Source organism: Tenrec ecaudatus, chromosome 12 (assembly GCF_050624435.1).
Source record: "Tenrec ecaudatus isolate mTenEca1 chromosome 12, mTenEca1.hap1, whole genome shotgun sequence".
Taxonomy (NCBI): Eukaryota; Metazoa; Chordata; class Mammalia; order Afrosoricida; family Tenrecidae; genus Tenrec; species Tenrec ecaudatus.
This window is the reverse complement of record NC_134541.1, coordinates 51,651,781-51,671,312: the sequence shown is the minus strand read 5'-3', so window position 1 is coordinate 51,671,312 and position 19,532 is coordinate 51,651,781. Positions and strand designations below refer to the sequence as shown.

General features: G+C 40.7%; 1 protein-coding gene across 1 annotated transcript in view; it reads right to left on the bottom strand.

The window, feature by feature from the left end:
- Positions 1-19,532, bottom strand: part of CFAP61 (cilia and flagella associated protein 61) — a 368,344-nt gene that overhangs the window by 174,463 nt on the left and 174,349 nt on the right. Inside the window, exon 17 of the mRNA XM_075527979.1 lies at positions 14,566-14,693. Within this exon, the coding sequence (XP_075384094.1) occupies positions 14,566-14,693 (128 nt within the window). The remainder of the gene's footprint in view (positions 1-14,565; positions 14,694-19,532) is intronic.

The following is a 19,532-nucleotide window of genomic DNA, read 5'->3' as shown; positions in this document are numbered from 1 at the left end:
AGTCAATCATGTCAATCAGTATTGCAGAATTGCTACCACAGCCTTTTGCTTCCAAACATTCTTTTTCTTCCTGGACTTCTTGGCATCGTCTCCCTTTTATATGGCCCAAGCCCTTTATTGAATGTTATTCTATTAGTGAAAACAGCATGACAGCTGCCCATGACCACAACGCTGTTGGTAATGGCAAACTCCAAGCTTTAAGGGAAGCCGGACAGAGGACTCCAAAAAGAAATGGGGTCAAAGACTCCTTGAGAAAGGTGTGCAGTTTGCTTCAGGATGTTGACGGCGGCCATGGGGCCAGCTCCCAAGAGAGCCGTTGACTGTTCCCATGCGTGATGGAGAGCAGACTGTTGCAATCACATGAGCTTCGAAAGGAAGGCGCCTGTCCTCTTTCCTAGTCCATCTTCGTCTAGAAGTGGCGCTGACCTTGTTTAACATGCAAGCTTTCAGGGACACAGGTAGGTGATGGCTGCACCCACAGTGGGTGGTCTAGGAAGCAGGCGGTGTGTCCCGCATGGGAGGAGAGCATTCTTTCACTGACTCACCAATGCGCTCACGTGCATGTGGATATGAAGAGGTTCAAGCTCTCGCCCTGAGCCTACTTCCCCATTCTTTTCATCTCACGTGGCTCCATTGTGGGTGGTGGACTGGAGCTCGCCTATTATTAGGATGGAGAGGTCAAAACAAACAGAGTACATCCTTTAAGCCTGCCAAAAGTCCAGGCTTGTGTCACAGGGCAAAGGAAGCCTGTTCCCCAAATATGGAACCTTGCTGGGGATCTGAAACTAAAACGGCATGCGGCAAAAAGCTCAAAAGCATCTTCCGCAAGTGGTCTTGATATTCTGTGTATTCCCAGGAGCCTAGCAAGGGAATGGTGATGCCATAGTAAGCAGCTTCAGGGGGGGTTTGATGATTTAAGATTTCAGATGAAAAACATACCTATCTCTGAACATAGCAAAAGATAAACTCTTACAAAATAAAAATGAGTGCAACGGCTGAAATGTGCATCGAAAGAATGAAACTAAAATTTGAGAGTTCTGGCAAAACCAACTAAAATGAAATTGAATTTTGCTTTCTAATTTAGGGGAAGTAATGAAGGTACTCTCATCCACAAACAGTACATGTGAAATGAAAATGTTATACATTTATAATTTGGGGATAGGCTTATTTTATTGATCAAAAGATGAACCAGAAAGCCCTTGCATATAGAGATGCCAAAATAGAAGACAAAAATCAATCCATTTCAAAAGGTTGCAATAAGGAAAATGTATGGGGATTCAAAAGCGGTGAGAGAATTTGAGTGAGGGAGGATGAGGAAGGGTTTCTCATGTAGGGCAAACAGCTAGCTGCTTGAAAGAGTTTATTAACACCAGGTTTCTTCATGGGTGACAGATATCTCTTCTTGGGCCTGATGCTTAATAGTTATAGTCTAAACACAGAGCTTTGTGAAATACTTCCCACTCGATCCAAATTAAGGGCCCACTAGGTTGGCCCTACCACAAGGTCAACCATTCAAAACCACCAGTTTCTCAGTGGGAGATAAATGAGGCTTTCTAGTCCCAGAAAGAGTGTTCTCTTGGAAACCCACAGGGAAAGTTCTGACTCATAGGGAAATTTTTTGGAGGTCCAAAATAGTATGTAAGGAACATGTAAATCAGCATGTGAATGTGGGGTAATGACTTCAGCCTATATTGTTAGGGATTACAGATGTTCTGGTAAGTCCTAAAGTTAATGATGTAACTTAGAAGTTGTATGGTTTGTTGAGAATTAGAAAATGTAGTTTGAAACAAAAGCCCATAAAAACAGGTGAGTCACAATGAATATTTAAAGAAAAATAGGTTTGCTTATAGATAAGCTGCCCATTTTAAGGTATGTCGATACAAACAGTTTTGAAACACAGCTGCATTTCAAAATCACCTGAGAAACCTGTTAAAAATACATATTCCTGGGACTGACCAAATATTGAGTTGAAACTCCTAGAAAGGAGGTCAAGGAACTATTTGCGCGCGCGCGCGCACACACACACACACACACACACACCTGCAAATGCTAGTGGTTCTGATGTAGAGAATTGTTGAGTCTGAAACTTTCACAGGATTTACTCAGCATTAGTTCTGGTGTCTAGGAAAGAGATTTATTACATTTTTTTCTCCACCAACATTTTGTCAATGAAAAGGAAAATCCAAAGCAATTTTTAAATCTTTCCATCACTAGTAATTTATCCTTTGAGAGACGTTATCTTCAGAATTCATTGGAGATACAGCACAGTCTCTGAAGCCACTGATGCAGGAACAGACTTTGCCTGGTCTCTCTTTGCCAGGCAGGTGCCTGCATCCAATCTCTCCACCGGGAAGACTTCCATACTCCCATGAACTTCCACACCAGGTTCTTTGTGGGCTTTGTCTCCTTCTCGCTCCTCAATATCAAATGTTATATTGTACCTCCTTATTCCCTCTGTGGCCTTGTTGACACTTGTTTGCTTAGGGATAAACAAATCTTATGGTGGGTGCTCCAGCCTTAACCCTCGTTCTGCATAGAAGAAAGTGACTGGCGGAGTTGAGGATACAGGGGCTGGGCTGCATAGGTAAGATGGCTTTTGCTTTCTCAGGAGGCAGGCTGCATATGAGATGTATGGAATGGCAAGGCCAAGATGGCATTGCCCTGGTGGCCTGGGGACCTGGAGGAGATTTGTTAAAACATAGATTGCTGGAGCCCACCTTCACAAAGCCTGATGCATTTCGTTTGGGTTGAGGGCCTGGGAATTTTTTCTTCTGGCAAGGTCTCCAGTGATGCTAATGCTAGTTGGCCTCAGATGACCCTTTGAGAATCAGGATTGTAGGGATATGAGATGCTTTGGGTGCCCAAGGATAGAGGGTAAAATTTCATGTAAGCTTTTATGCATAAAGTATTATGATCCCATTGAATACTTGAGAGACCTGAGTAAAGAGTGAAATTCTTATCATTTTAAAAAGAAAATGAATTCTTGGGTGGTTCTAAAAAGTGTAGCAGAACTCCAGGTCTTGGTATAGGGATTGCATCCAGAACCTTTAAGACTAGATGATAAATGAAACTAGTAGAATAAAGGTCCCAAAGCATGTCAAAATTAAGGTTTGCCAAGGTGTTAGTCTGGGTAGACTATAGAAACAAATTCATAGACACTCATATGTGTATAAGAAAGAGCTTCCTATGCAAGAATAATTGAACATTGAGAAAACATCCCAGCCCAATCTAGATCAAGTCCATAAGTCTAATATTAGCCCATATGTCCAAAACCAATAAATAAATTACTCCTCAGACTACCAAAACATATGCAATGACACCAAATATAGGAAGATCACAGGCCAGTGGGTGCAAAGTCTTGTGGATCCAGTGGCGGTAGAGGCATCTCAGTGCTGGCAGGGGTCTCCACATGGTTCCTTCAGCTCCGAAGCTCTGGCTGCTATCAGCCTGTCTCCATGTGGCTTGTCAATAAGAATGTCAATAAGAATGTCCCACCCTCCAGTGAGCTATTATTTCCTTAGTATCTCCAAATGAGGTCATCAAGCTGGAACCTAATTGACAGGCCAAACTCCACCCCTTCACTCTTAATCCTCTCAAATTGACAATAGATTATATAACTACCACAACCAAGAATCCAAATTCCAGGAAAAAGCCTAAGACACATTTACTTAAGTGAGCATTGAGGCCTCTTACCCATGAAATAGCTAAATAATCCCTAAATTTGGGTAGACAGTGAAAAGTGCTGAACAGTCCCCCAGCTCGAGGTTTCTCTAGAGTCATACAATTTTGCAAAACAGAAATATCACAGAATGTGTTACTGCTTGATGACTCTTCCTGATGGTTAAAACAGAGATGGAAGTCATTTTCACCAAACTCCTAGGGACAGTCCCAAGAAGCTAACGGCAGATAATGGCAGGAAAGGACTCTGGTTTGCCCCTAATCCATAGGAAAGAGAAGAGCTTTTGAAATGGGGAGCTTATCTCCCCAGTAATTTCCTTCATTTGAAAGTCAAGTCTAAGGATCTAGATATGCAGTTTTACTTAGTGGGTGGTATCAGTCTTAAATATTGAGTACTAGGTATTTTGCTAGAAATTATCCAACCTAACCCATACATCCTGAAGTAGTTAGTTTATTGTGCAAACTTGGCCGACAAACATATGTGGGGCTAATCAAAGGGCAGAGGGACAAATGGCTCAGTGAACCTCGCCTTTCTAGTTCTCTGGTCTCTTGCTTTGTGATGGTCGCACCAGGGTGCAGCTGCCTTAGCAGTTCTATGCCTCAGCTGGCAAGGCTCACTTCCTGCAAGACATCCCTGAGGAGAAGCCACATGGACCTACCTCGATGCAGCCCTGGGTGCTGGAGCAGCCGTGTGGAGACCCTGCCAGCACTGAGATGCTTACACTTTCACTGACTTGACTTTCCTCCTACAGTTGGCATCACAGTGTGTATTTTGTGAGATGGAAGAAGACTTTGTAGATTGGTGCCGGACATGTGGTTAATGTTGGACTTGTGGGCTTGGGCAGCACTGGGTTGGGATGTTTTCTTGATGTGCACTTACCCTTCATATAAAACTCTCTCTTATACACAAGTTTCTGTGGATTTGTTTCCCCAAAGTACCCAGACTATCACACACCCTTTTAGGAGGAAGGATTCTGAGGTTCACGTATAGGTGAATAAAGTGAGGTTCAATGATGTTGGATTTTTCCAGTAATGCCAGTCCGTGACTCTCTCCACTCATCTCTAGCTCAGTGGCTTTCTAATTTGAGTGAGAGGCCCTCAAGTGCTTATTAAAGCATAGATTCATGGGCCCTTATCATTTGAGTTTCTGATCTAACCCTTACTAGGTATGATCTGAATATCTGCATTTGGACAGGTTCTCGGATGTCCTAGTCACCTAGTGCTGCTACAACGGTAATATCATCAATGGGTGGCTTTATTCATGAAGCTGGCGCTAGGGGAAGATTTTCTCTCTGTAGGTTCTGAGGAAGGTCCTTATCTATTCAGTTTAGGATTCCTGATTCCTTAAGGATCTCCATGTATTTTGACATCTGTCTCGTTACTACATCTTTGTGTATTCAATGGCTTCTTTAATCCCTATATAACACAAAAGAGATTGATTCAAAACACATCCTACACTAATCCTGTCCCATTAACACACAAACAACCTGTTCCCAAATGGGATCATAACTACAGGTTTAATCCACTGCTGCTATCCAGTCCAGTGGTTCCCCACCTTCCTGATGCCGCGACCCTTTACTGCAGCTCCTCATGCTGTGGTGGCCCCCCAACCATAAAATTACTTTCATTGCTACTTCATCACTGTCATTTTGCTACTGTTGTGAATCATGTAACTATCTGATATTCAGGATATACTTTCATTGTTACAAATTGAACATAATTAAAGCATAGTGATTAATCACAAAAGCAATATGTAATTATATATTGTGAAATATTTATTTCTAATTACAAATAAATGAAAGCATGGTGTAGCATGGGTGACAGTCTTCACACCAGGTAGCCATATGGGGCTGACCTGCCTGGAGACAGAGGAGCAGTGCCTTGGTTCCTAAGACCATCAGAAATATGTGTGTTCCGATGGTCTTGAGCAACCCCTATGAAGGGTTCATTCGACCCCAAAAGGGGTCGCAACCCAGTTTGAGAACTGCTGATCTAGTCATTCCACTGCATTGTGACACATAAAACACTATAGAAATGTTCCTTTACCAAAAAAAAGTAATGTTCCTTTACACAGTGGTTCTCAACCTGTGGGTCATGACCCTTTGGCTTCATTTTCAAATAAACTACTTGCACTCAAAGTCTTTGTTTTTAGCTTTTAAAGGATCTCACACCAAGACAGATATCAAAATTACCTATGATTTTGCAAATAGTCTGGTAATGGACAATAAAGAATACACAGGTGTGCATGGGACCCGTCCTGTGCCACCAGGTTGTGCTTTGTGTGACATGGAAATGGAGTCAGTTGGGTCATCATTACCTACGTAACGGATTTAACTCCAGAGAATCAGAAAAAAAAATCACAATGAGCTGATAACCAAAAGGGCTTCTGTTGATTGGTCTTAATGTGGTGTTGTTTAACTGCTGGGAAGCTATACTACCAGTGTTTCAAATACCAGTGAGTGACTCAGGGTGGGAGTCCCAGATCAAGACAGACTAGGAGGAAGGACCTGGTGAACTACACTTTGATGGTTATCTAATGAAACCCTATTGGTTACAATGGAATATTATCTGGTATAATGCTGAAAGATGAGCCCTGTAGGGTGGAAAGGACTGGAAATATACAGTGGCCACACCAATGCGCTCAGACATAGCAGTTATGCTGAAGACAGGGGATGCCTGGGAAGCACATAGGATCGGCGGAGATGACTCAACAGTAACTGACAATAACAGCAAAAGGTCTAATTTTCAAATAGGCTTGCTTTTCTTTTCATTTCAATTCTTTCTAAAGTGGGTATATCGGGATAAGAAAAATTACACCGAAATAAGCCAGATTGGTAATTTCAGTAAATGAAGATACTTTTATTTAACACCAAATGCATTTAAATACTAGACTCTGATTCAAAAACCAAAGTGTGACAAGCAAACACCAGGGAGAGCTACAGGTCATTATTTTCACATGGCAGAATGTCAAGACATTCTGCCCAGGAAAGCTGGGTCTGACCCATAACTGCACCCCCCTACCCCCACCGGCAGACTGGCTTCTGTATCAGTCTCTGGCAGGTCTATTGTGATGCCAACACAGCAATATGACAAGATGTGACCCGCCTGCTTATCTCTGCCATGCTCTGCTGTCTGTTCCCCAGGCACGATGGTGACATGTCCTGTACCGCACTGCCTGTGCGGCAGACCTGGCATCTTGCTGCGCTTACCTTGTACAAAAAGGACAATCAGGAAGAACACAATCCTCCCGTTCATATGGCGAGTATCAATAGTCTAGAACAAGGGCCATCTCCAACCTGTTCACTAGAGTTTTGTTCTTAGATCAAAAGTGTTAACTATTTAATTAGTCACCTAATTAGTGACAGGCCACACTGAAGGCTTCAGATGTCTTCAGACAAATGTAAAGATAAAAAAACCTAATTAAGCCACAAGTGCTCCCATGGCTGCTGCCAACTGCACAGCTGGGCAGGGTCTTTCACTGCGCTACGCGGCTGGCTAACAGGCCCTACGCCATCCGCCACCGTTGAGCTTTTAAAGAAGACACTATTATGTCCAACCTTAGTTACCTTGAGAGACGGAGGCAGATGAGGCTCTATCGTCTAGTTAGAAAGCTGAGACGTAATCCCTGGGATAGATTAATTGGTCAGTTCTGTGGACAGGGAGAAGGGTGGCTGCCTGGACTCTGCAGCCCCACCAGTGGGCTGAGAGATGTCTCTCTCGTTGCCCGTGCTGTCCAGTCACCCATGCTGTCCAGTCACCCATGCTGTCCAGTCACCTGCGCTGTCCAGGACGCTTTCAGTGATGTCATGCCACAGCTCATTTATGAATTTTTCCAGTGCTGCTTGCTCTCTTCCTGAAATTTTTCATATCAGAAATTGAATTAGAAAGAATTTAAAAAGCAATGAGCTAAAAGGAACGGCCCATAATCAAGAGTCAATCAAACGATATGCAGAAACACAGTGGCCCACTTGCTGAAACTACACATTAAGTCCGTGACCCAGAGAAGACAAATAAAGAATCTTTTTTTCAGCAGAATTCATAAAAAATAGGACTCCGTAGGACACTGACTGGGTGGGGCCTGGAATTTCTAACAAGACCCCAGGGAATTTGATCCTGCTGGCCCATGGACTACACCTGGAGCAACGAGGTAAAATACAAAGGAAATTCAAAGACCTGATTCTTGGACTTTTTAAATATATCATTTTCTGTATTTCTTTCCCCAAATGGATTTGACTCTTTGTGGAGAGGCTGAAACACTCTAAGTCCTTCCTTTGGAGAGTTTGGGAGGGCTCATATTGGTATACAAAGTGACTGGGAGATAGGACTTTCTAAGTTTTGCAGGGAGTCCCTGGGTGGTGCAAGGGGTTAAGTACTCAACTCTTAGCCAATGGTTCAAACCCCTGAGGAAATGCTTTCTGACAGGCCACAGCCCTTAAAGCCCTCTGCAGAAATTCTACGCTGCTCACTTGGCGTCACCATGAGTGGGAAATCAACTTAATGGCAACTCACTGCACATTTTGTGATACGAGCTCTCCCGTTTGGGGGAAAAGTGCTTTCTTCCATCATTGAAAAGCTCAGTTGCTCAAAGGGCAGCGGTCACGTAGGGCCTCTTAGTGTCCTTGGGGCGTCCTCCCGAGGGTAGCCCTGTGGATTGCGTGCAAGCTGGGATGACCTGAGTGGATGCTCCCTCAGCACAAACAAGGGAACAGCGACTGGGCCACAGAGACAGACTCACAGCTGAACGTAAGTGTTCCCTGGCTTTTCCCAGCGGTTGGATTCTAAAGAAGTTTGACGTGAAGAAGGGCCGAGTATATCTAGCACGCTGCTCCAAGCAAGGACCCTGCACCAAAACGTGAGGGCGGCTCAATGAAGCCAACTCACCAGGGTCCTTTCAAAGTAACTCAAGCCCCACTTGATTTCTTGGGTATCATAAACATGCACAGTTCACAGCTCCATGTCTTGCGGTCTGCCCTTCCTGCTGGAATTACGTTTCCATATTAGAAAATGCACTGGTGGTTTTCCTTCCAGATTCTTCATCCCTACTTCTACCCCTGCTGTCCTTCACCTGCTCGGTCCCGATTCTTACTACAGAGGATTCTTACTCCATATTAACTGAATTGCATCCCTTCCTTTACTTCAAACTGCCCTGTCGCTCACCCTCGTCACCAGCCAGCCCAAGGCCCCCGGGGAGGGTGACAGAAATTGGAAAGAGTTGGAGCTGCAAGAGGGGGAAGTTGCCTGGACCAGGAAGACAGGGAGAGCTGCTGGTAAGCATCCTGAAGAAACACTTGTGACACATCCCCAGGCAATTGAGGCTCAAGAGGCTCCGCTCTTAAGAGAACGAGCAGAAGATGCACTGATGACTTTGGTTGAGAACCAAAAGAAGGTTCGCCTGTGAGGATCACCGTGAATGAGTAGCAGCTGAGGACCAGACATGATGTTGCACTGGGAAAAAAGTAGACAGCCCAAACCCCCTTGGAAAATTCCCCACTTCCATGGAGCTTGCATTCTAGCATAATAGTTGAGAAAGTTTTACAAGTCATTTTACTGTCCCCATAGCACGTTAGTGCTTGGAGATAGAAGGATGGGACATAATATCTGAATCAGCCGAGGCTGCTTGTGGTGTTCTGTGATGAGGAGACTAAAAGGGATTTTTGCATACAAAGAGTTGTCTATTGTCTTACAAAATGACAAGATTGCCAGAGTTTCTACAGAGAAAAAAGTGTGGCTAGCCTGCGATGCAAATGGATTTTCCAGGAACCACAAGTTTAATATGCGGTGAAAGAGCTGAAGAGGTACTTTTCTACATCCTGCTTCAAAATATAGATTTGATTTTTCTTTGTGGTCATGGGTGGGTGAAAACTGTATTTCTTCAATTTCATTTGAGCTCAACTCACTTATAAAATTGAATTTAACTTAACCTGGTAAGTTATGCAGTGAGTTACTATGGTGATAGCCAATTTAAAATAATTAGAGAAAATAATGAGAAAACTATTTCCTGTCTTAAGGATTAAAAGTCTGTAAACTGACACCAGTCTATTTTTATTCCACAGTATCTGTGTAACAATGAGAGTGAATTATGAGTACTTTAAAATATTTTTTAAATGTCTGATTGGGAATTTAATCAACTAATTAGTTATATAAAACTTTATACTTGTCTGTATTAAACTTAAGTTGATTTTACAAGAAGAAAGTTACATATATATTTTCATGTGATCATTTAAAACAAAATATAATAATTGAGCGCATAAAACTTTTTTAGTTAAATTAAGATTTAAGACCTATTCATGAACATGTTTTGACTGCTATGGGTTCACAATTCCACTATGATAATTTATCACTAAAAGCACTGTTGTATAAAACTTGATGTTTACAAGTTTTAGATAACAAGATCCACCAGAACAAGTAGAACTGCAGAGTGGCATACACCATAAAATGAATATTCTTAGATACTTCTCATTATTTCATTCTTGCCAGGAACTATTGCTATAAAACTGACGACAATATTTACAGCATCTGAGCTCTGTTGCTAACTTCAATAATGACATGCAATTTATTTCTTGATAACTAAGGATACTGGTAGACAATTGAACAAATTGGCTAGAAAGTGAAATAAAATTTCCTTTTTTACTTGGTTAATGTGATGTTAAATGAGCAAAATAAGCATTCGGGGTTAGCTTGTCCATATGTTAACCAGGTGTAAATACTTGTGGGGGTCATTTTCTCCATCCCTTTCCTTACCCAACCCCTCACAGAACTCCACTCCATCTTCCTCAAGCTGACAACATTGCTGGCTTCCAGAGGAATTATTGTGGGGCCTTTTCCCCATCTCCTATTTACCTTTTGCTTCCTGTCATTTGGAATGGTGACTCATTTCTCATGTGATCAAGATATTTGGAAAAGACTAGACTGTTTTAGTTCAAACGATACTATTTGACAAGTGTTGGACACTGACCTCAAGGTTGACTGTTCAAACCCACCAGCCGTCTGTGGGAGAAAGATGAGACGATCTGCTCCTATGAAGATTTACAGTCTCAGAAACCTGATATAGAGTCGCTGTAAGTTGGAATTCACTCACAGGCAGTGGGTTTGGGTTTGGGTTATGCTCCCTAAAGGACTCTTGATGACACAAGAGTTAAAAACTCAGCTTTTAAACCAAAAGGTGATTTGTACCCTGCTAGTGGCTCATTGTGGGAAAAACATGGTGGCATGTCCTTATAAGGCCCTTCTACTCTCACATGGGGTCACTCTGAGTTGGGAGCAACTTACAACAACCACTAACCCAAACCCACTGACATGGAATCATTGTTGCCTCATTGCAAATCCCCCTGGATTTCTGAGACCGTAATTGTCTACTGGAGTAGAAAGCCCAGTCTTTCTCCCACGGAGCTGCTGGTAGTTTGGAATTGCCCATCACGTGGATTACGGCCAAACGCACAGCCAATACACTCCCGGGGCTTACCACGACAATGGTTCCTAACACAGGATCTTTTCAAATAACTTTAAGACGACAAAAGAAAGAAAAAAGAATAAAGGTAAACAATGTCACCAAAGTGTACACAAGATATAGGAAGCTATTGAAGAAGGGTGTGGCACATTTAATTTTGAAACAATTCTAAACAATCTGAAAATATATGTACAAGGAGCTCTGCTGGTGCAGAGGACTATGTACTGAGCTACTTACTGATCACGGGGTCAGCCATTCAAACTCGATGGGAATAAACTAAGGCTGTTTGTTCCTGTGAAGATGTCAAGTTTTAGACACATAAAGGGGCAGGCGTACTTTGTCCTACGGGCTAAGAATGGGCCAGATGACAGAGAGTTTGGTTTTGGTTGGGTTTGTATGTGTGTGCATATATGCATATACGTGTATGGATGTGTATCTGTAAATCTACATGAGGGTATATTTTAAAAGTGTTATTATCATGGTTGCAGTTCATATATGCATTGGTTTCTTTTAAACAAAATTTGCTTAAATCTGTTTCTGCGATCCGTGGTCAACTGCAGATACGTTCTTTCAGAAGTACGTGTCTCAGTCATGTTAGGGTGCCTTCATAATGAAAATGGCACCTTCTGCAGGGCCAGTTCCACTCAAGGCGGAGGGCAGCTCAGAGGCTATAATGACAACTCTGGATCGTGACAGATTATCTTGAAGGTCACGGGGCAACTCTGGGAGCTCAGTGCCAAGCTTTCAGAAAAGAAGACTGCATTGCTGAGGAAAAGCTCAGGACAATTGCACCGAGGCTACTTCCAGCTTCTTTTTCTTTCATCCCAAAGACTATTTTTAAAGGATCACAATTTGAGTCCCCAAACGTTAGGGCCTAAAGAGAGCAACAATTGCTCTTTTGATATTATGGGCTAAATGGAATGGCACAGAATTCTTTCGGGAAGGTTTAAAGAGATAGAAACACTTTCAGAAGTATATAGACCTAGATGAAGTATGTGTAAAGAAAAATTGATGTTTTGTTAAATGTTTCTAGGTTTTTGTAGCAATAGTTTTTTTAGCTTATCCATACACGGGAATATGCATCTATGTGACTGTAAATACATATGCTCATCTATATAATAAAGCACATACGGGCTCAATTATGGATACTTCTTAGACATAATACACCGTATAGTTTTGGTTTTCTAGATCTGAAAGATTCGGAGCATAGTCTCATGGAACATCTCAATTCATTGGCATAATATCGTTCATCCTAGTTGGCTGGGTGGTTTCTAGGGTCTTAACACTGGAAGGTAGCTACTGGAGAGACACGGTCACTCCTGGTCTCTGCTCATCCAGAACAATAAAGAAAGAAGGAAACCACAGGGTCAAAGAAGAAGCCACAGCCCCATCATTCCTGAAACCAGAAAAACCAGACGTTACCTGGCTACACTGATTGGTACTTTGAATTATGGGCACAATAGTGGGCTTTGATAGGATGGGAGTAAAATGTGGAATAGAGTCTCAAATTCTTTGAAAAATAAACAAAAGCAACAAGGAAAGAAGACTGCTAGGTGCCTCAGCACAGGATGTAGCACGTCAGTCTCATAATCTATAAAAAGACTGAACTGGAGGACTCGCCACAACTATTTCCCTGATATATTTTTCAAATCTTGAACTGAAAGGAACGCCTTAGAGTTAAAGCTCCTGATTAAAAAATAGATAGGACCACAAAATAATGAATATCACCTGTAATACTGTACCTTTGTCACAAAGTTACCTAGATGAGACCAAAGGTATACAATTCATTTGAAACAAAGATTCATATGTTAGGGGCAGAAAACCAGAGCAACGAGAATGAAAATAATGAGGATGTCCACACACTCTTACTCTGAAGGACGTGGCCCTTATCACGGAATAATTTGTGTAGAAGCGTTAAATGAGAACCTCAACTGCTGCGTAAACTTGCACCAAAAGTGCAAGAAAGTATTCTCTTAAAATTAATTATATTGATTAATTAATTAAGTATATTGAACTTCTTGAATTCTCACCCAAGGCTCCTTTTGTCAAAGAGCTGAGCTGATGGAGAGATGGGGACAATGGAAATCCTTGGGTATTGCCTATCAGGAAGTTAAGCTCTGAAAGGACATCTGATTTAATGTTTAAACAACAACAACAAAAACTTACTACCGTTGAGTTGATGCTGAATCATAGCGACCCCCTATGGGTTTCTGAGACTAACTGTTTATGGAAGTAGAAAGCCAAGGGTTTCCCCAGTGGAGCTGCTTTAAGGGTAATGTGAAAGCTAATGTCTAACGGGGGGTGGCAGGCCTCAATTTCCCTGAAGGAATCTACCCAATTCACTGGTATCCAAAGTGCTGGGTGTGGGTGCACTGGAAAGATTTCCTGATGTTTATATATGGGTATAAAGTAAAAATTAAGTTTAAACATGCCCAATTCCACGGTGCACTTGCTAAAATCCACATTCCTAGGTTCCCCCGGGGTTTCCAATTCTATCTATATACATCTTCAACAGATGCTGCAGGTGATTTTTATAATCTGACTCGTCAGGAAAACATTAGTATAGAAGAGCATCATCAAACTTTCTATGGAAAAGGAAAGCTAGTACACATCCTAGACATTGCAGGCCATCGGGTCTCTGTTGTAGCTAATTAATTTTGTTGTTTTAGCTTACAAATAGCCATAAACAATGCATAGGTAAATGAGCATGATTAGGCCCCAGGAAAGACTTTATTAATAAAACAGATGGCAAGCCAGATTTGGCTTGGTTTGTAGTATGTCAACCTCTAGTCTAGAATATTCCATTAATTTATTAATCCATTTAAGAAAGGTTTTTTTTGGGGGGGTGGGGGCAGGTAGTGGCAAACAAAATCCAGTCTGTTCTCTTGAGCGATCTACTAACTGTGTAGAAAGAGAAACCCACATAACCAAACTCACTGCCGTCAAGTCAATTCTACTCCAGTGACTCTATAAGCCAGAGTAGAACTTCTCCACAGGGCTTTCAATGCTATAAATCAGTGGTTCTCAACCTTCCTGATAACTGTCATTTTGCTACTGTTATGAATTATAATGTAAATATCTGATATGCAAAATGTATTTCACTGTTACAAATTGAACATAATTAAGCATTACTAAAGCATAGTGGTTAATCGCAAAACAATACATAATTATATATTGTGAAATATTTATGTGTTTTCTAATGGTATTAGGCAACCTCTGTGAAAGGGTCGCTTGACCCCCAAAGGGGTCATGGCCCACAGGTTGAGAACCGCTGCTATAATCTTTAAAAGTAGCCTCATCTTTCTTCATGGAGCCGCTGGCAGATTTGAACTGTGAATCCTGTGGTTAACTACCAAAAACTTAACCCATTAGGCCACCAAAGATTCATAAAAAAAAAAGAAGGGTCCCATTTCCCTTTGCATAAAGTGAAAACAACTCACCAAAATACCAATGTCTCTAGGAAGGAAATTCCAACATTGGATGCTCCAACCACAACGATCTTAGCATTGACAGTTATTTTAGGTTCCAATGTTAATTTTCTGTTTGTATGGTTCAGAGCATAACTCAACTGAAAAGAAGAAGAAAGAAAATGAGAAAGGGAAATGAAACTAAGTTTGAAACCCTCAAATCAGCAAATAAGGGTAATTGCTTTATTAAGATATTACAAATAAATAAAACATAATAATACCAATGTACAACTATGGAGAGAAGTATGGGAAGGTATTTCCAAGAAATTAATGCAAGTATATAGGGACATGCTAAGGTTGTATCACATCAAAATTTTTGGTTTGTATTCAGTTTTGTCTTTGTTCAAACATAAAGAATGAGACCCTTAATTATTACAGAAGATAATCATTTAATTCTACAAGAGATAGAAAACCTTCTCCCTGAGAATTTGTAGTTTTGTGAAAGGCCCAAAGTATGCCCTTCACCTTTTACATTAAAATTTGCGTCCCTTACATTAAGTTCTCCATCGCTTACACTCAATACTTTTCTGAATAATAAATGTTTATTTAAAAACAAGAAAATGTGTTAAATGGAATGGTAGTTCAACCATTCAGCTATATTAGAATCATTAAGAGTTCTGAGAAGCACGGAGATTAATTAAGTAAGCACTTTATACTCGATCTGCAAAAATTACCTGGTTGATTTCCTTCTTTCCAGTTAATGTACTAAGAGATGGTGGAGTACTCTCAAGAGAATGTTACACCAAGAGACAGAAGATATTATTTATGTTTTTAAATTCAACAATATGTTTTTACTGAGTGTTTACTATGTATCTGGACAATAGCAAGAATGACAGCTAACCTCTCATAAAAAATAGCAGAGGCCAGAATTCAGTGGAATAACATTCTTTTAAAAATAAACAACTTTCATTTGCATATACTTTACATACACAAATGAATCATGCAATAATATTAAGAAGACTTGTTCAATCATCACCACAATCAATTGCAGAACATTTCTTTTCATACTCATTGCTGTTAGCGCCCCTTTTCCCATCCTCCTCTGCCCCGCTCCTATCCAGTTACTGTCTCTGTAGATCTACCTATCCTGGATTTCACATACAGAAGTCATACAAAAGAAAACACAATCATACAAAATCATGCAAAGAAAACAAAACTTCAACAACTATAACTAGTCAACATATAGAAAAACCTCAATCAAAGAAAAACCAGACAATATTAAAAATGGAAACAACTTTAAAATAGATCAAGAGGGAGATCAAATGATAGGGTGTTATATTTTAACCTGACTGTATCTCCCATGATTGATTTTATATATGCTCTCTGTATGACCTCAAGGCTCCTTACATCCTTCAACTACGGTCAGAGGCTCAATCCATGTCTCAACACTACAAATGGATTTTTTTTTGCCATTCATATCCTTCTGCAAATCAAGTATTCACAATTAAACTCTGACACTACTCCCTCTTTCAGATTTGCGTTTTATTATTTATTGTCCTTGGATCACACAGGCTGATGTACTTTTTCCATGTGATACCTCACTTAGATGGCTGTCTGAAGATAAGCCTTTCAGTCCCCAGGCACTATTCTTTCTAACAGCTGGCCACCAACTGGTTTCTTCACCGCACGTTGCTGGAGCACCTATATCTACAGTGACCCCTTAATGTGGGTGAGCAGTCTTCCCATGTCAGAGAACAAATTGTTCTTAGATTTGTGCTAGAATTAAGTGTGAACCCAAAACCACTCATATATCTACGGTTTATATATGTCTCTGGCTCATTTTAAAGACAGGATTCGCATTTTATGGTAGAGAACATTATAAATAACACTCCTGGGTATAAGATAATTCTATTGATGTAGTCATTAACTTAGCCCATGATATAGAATCGAAAACACTATTGAGAAAGGAAATTATACAAGTATAGACTGGCTTCAAAGCACAATATGTGAATTGTTGACTTATTCAGATTAAACTCTTAAGTGACTGGATACTATTTACCCAAACAATAAGAGTTGGTGATTAGGCAAAACTTTCAATAAAATTCATTAACTAAGGCAGAGCCAAGCCTACAAGATGAATACATGTAGAATGACATTCTTGCTAGTGAGTCCATGTAGAAAATTCTTATTACATCAGTATAAACTCATCCTGTAGGGCAGAGATCTAAATTATAGTAGGCCAAACCTAATTTTCATTTTCTTAAGATTCTGAGACACAAGAGGTACACATTCCAACCAAGCCTTACATCAAGCTGAGTTCCCACAGGACTTAGATTGTGGCACTCTCCATTCCAATGCCTTAAAGATAATGAGTGTGGCCATTGACCAGATCTGTGTCCCTAGTCCTAGTTAATCCATCACTATGGAACAAAAAAACTGCCTTGAATCATTAAATGCATTAACATAAATTTAAAAGAGAGTTTGTAAAACTTAGAATCTCTCCACAGTTAGTGCTGCAGGTGTTCTCCAGCATCTGTTCACTCCAAATTCCACTTTTAAGGAAACACAGCATAGATTTAGGAAGAGATTAAATGCACTCCTATTTTAGGAGGGGACTCTAATTGCCATAACCAATTTACATAATCCCACATTCTTGATCAATGTTTGGCCCATGATAGACATGTGACCTAAGATATTCTAATCAGAGTAGGGTCCAGATTTTAGATGGTATTTGGAGAAAAAAAAATCTCTCTTCATTTTTTTCTTCCTGGCTGGTGTGGGGTGTAGATGTGATGCCTGAAAGAGTTACAGTGTCCATATCATTAAGACCAATATGGGATAAAACTCCTACAGGATCACAGAGTAGGAATTCCATTCAAATCTTATCTGAAGTCCATTCCACCTCCTCAATTATACAAGAGGTATTCAGAAAGTTGATGAAAAAATTCAGTTTTCTTTTAATTAATTTTTCCATGAACTTTTTGTAGCCCCCTTATATAAGGAATAGATATTCAGTGCTGTTCTAAATGAAAGAAGACATCAAATTGTAATGATATTATAGAAACACTTTTATTAAACTGTTAACAGGACCAAAAAAAATCAACCACATAACAGAACCATCAATATGCCACCAGAGTGGCATCCAAACAGGATTGACAGGCATCTAGCTAATTACAGACGATAGAGAACAAAGGATATTGTCACAAAACTATGATTGGCAGTCTATCGATGCACCACTGTCATAGGTTGGGCTACAATTACAGGGAAAGGACCATGATTGGGATTAGCAAAATGTACAGGCTAGTTTCTGGGGCCCATCAGCCACTTCAAGACCAGGGCATGGTTCTTGACTGTGTGGCCTTGGTACCCATCTTCCAGGTGACCGCATGCCTATAAATCATTGAAGGCTCTCCTAGGCTAACTACAATCTAGAAAGACACTGGCTAAGGGCAGAGTTGGTCACCTTGGGGGTAAATGGTCAAAATGAACTCAAATGGAGGCATAATTTTTGTCAGGGCTCACAATGGAGTTAGAGCTTGCACTGTAAACTGCAACCTTCCACAAACCAAGAACTTCATAATTGAAGCTTTAATACACTACAAATACATTAATGTAGTGCTATGTAACAAACCTCCCCACAGCTCACTGGCTTAAAACAATACTATTATTTATTCTTATTTATGCTACTAACTATATAACAGCTGAAAGTAGGTTGATCTCAGTTGGATCCAAACTGTATCTTCTACATGTATTAGATTTTAAATTCCTGAGCACTTATTTTGCAAATGACTGGAGGCTACACAGAAGCCCTAAATTCATTTATGAGTCTCCACATCAATTTAGGCCTCCATCAAATCTCTTCTGACCACTAGCTGGCAATAATGAACAGCTTTGCCCTCAGGCAGAGTGCTTTGGAGAGTGGATTACCTTGTGTGTTGTCCCTCTCCCGCCCCCCCCCCCAACTCTGGTAAATGGTATAGCCCTTGAGGACTTGCCTGCCTGTCCCTTAAATGGAAATTAGGATGCTAGACTAGTGTGCCTTGGTCATGAGTCACATCCTGAGGGCCTTGTCAGAGGGGTTGAAGCTTACGACCAATCTCGTAAACTCGTGTACATGTCCCTATCCTATTCCCGCTCCTGTCTCTGTAGTTTCACTTGTATCTGTGGCGTGCGCCTCTAATTAGGACTTTATGATGATTTATTTTGCCGTCTTGTGTCCTATTTAAGTCTCTGATTCTCTGTCAACACTGGGAAGTCATTATGATCTTGTGTTAGTGATCTCCCTCATCTGGACAATGTATCTTCTCTTGGTCCTGTTCAAGACTTAATAAATGTTCTCCTTAAATTATATTAAAGGATTGAGGATTTCTTTTGTACACTAAAATATACACCTGCTTCACATAATTCTCACTTTATTTTTGTCCAACAGACTAGCAGGGCCATGTTCTGATGAGGAGGAAGATGATGATGATGATGGTGGTGAAAGAATTGTAAAGGAGTGAATAGAACTAAGCAACACTTCTTAATCCTGGACCCAGAACATTGGCTGACGCAAGTTATGTGACTAAATCAAACATCCATGAATGGGGAAATACACTGGCCTCTAGAGATAATACTACGAAATTACACAGCCAAAGACAGACACCCAGGGAGGGACGCTAATCCGGTAAAAATAATCCTGCCAACCTCATTCTCTTGGTTGTTTGGACCAGTTGTTTCTTTTATATGCAACTGAATGCTTCCTAAAACGATACACACTTTCTAAATGAAAATAAAAGATAAACGCTTTGAGTGAAAAATAATATGCTCTTCAAATAAACTAGCTCTGATCCACCCTATGAAAACTTTTCAGGATAGGTTCGTGAGGGAAGCCTTTCGACAGCACGTTGATACGAGGAGCACGTGGGTGCTGCTGCATGCTTCACTCTAATTAATTTCAGCGCAACCAGACTGACAACAAATTTATTCCAGCCAAGCTTAGGTTGCCAATTTATAGGAAG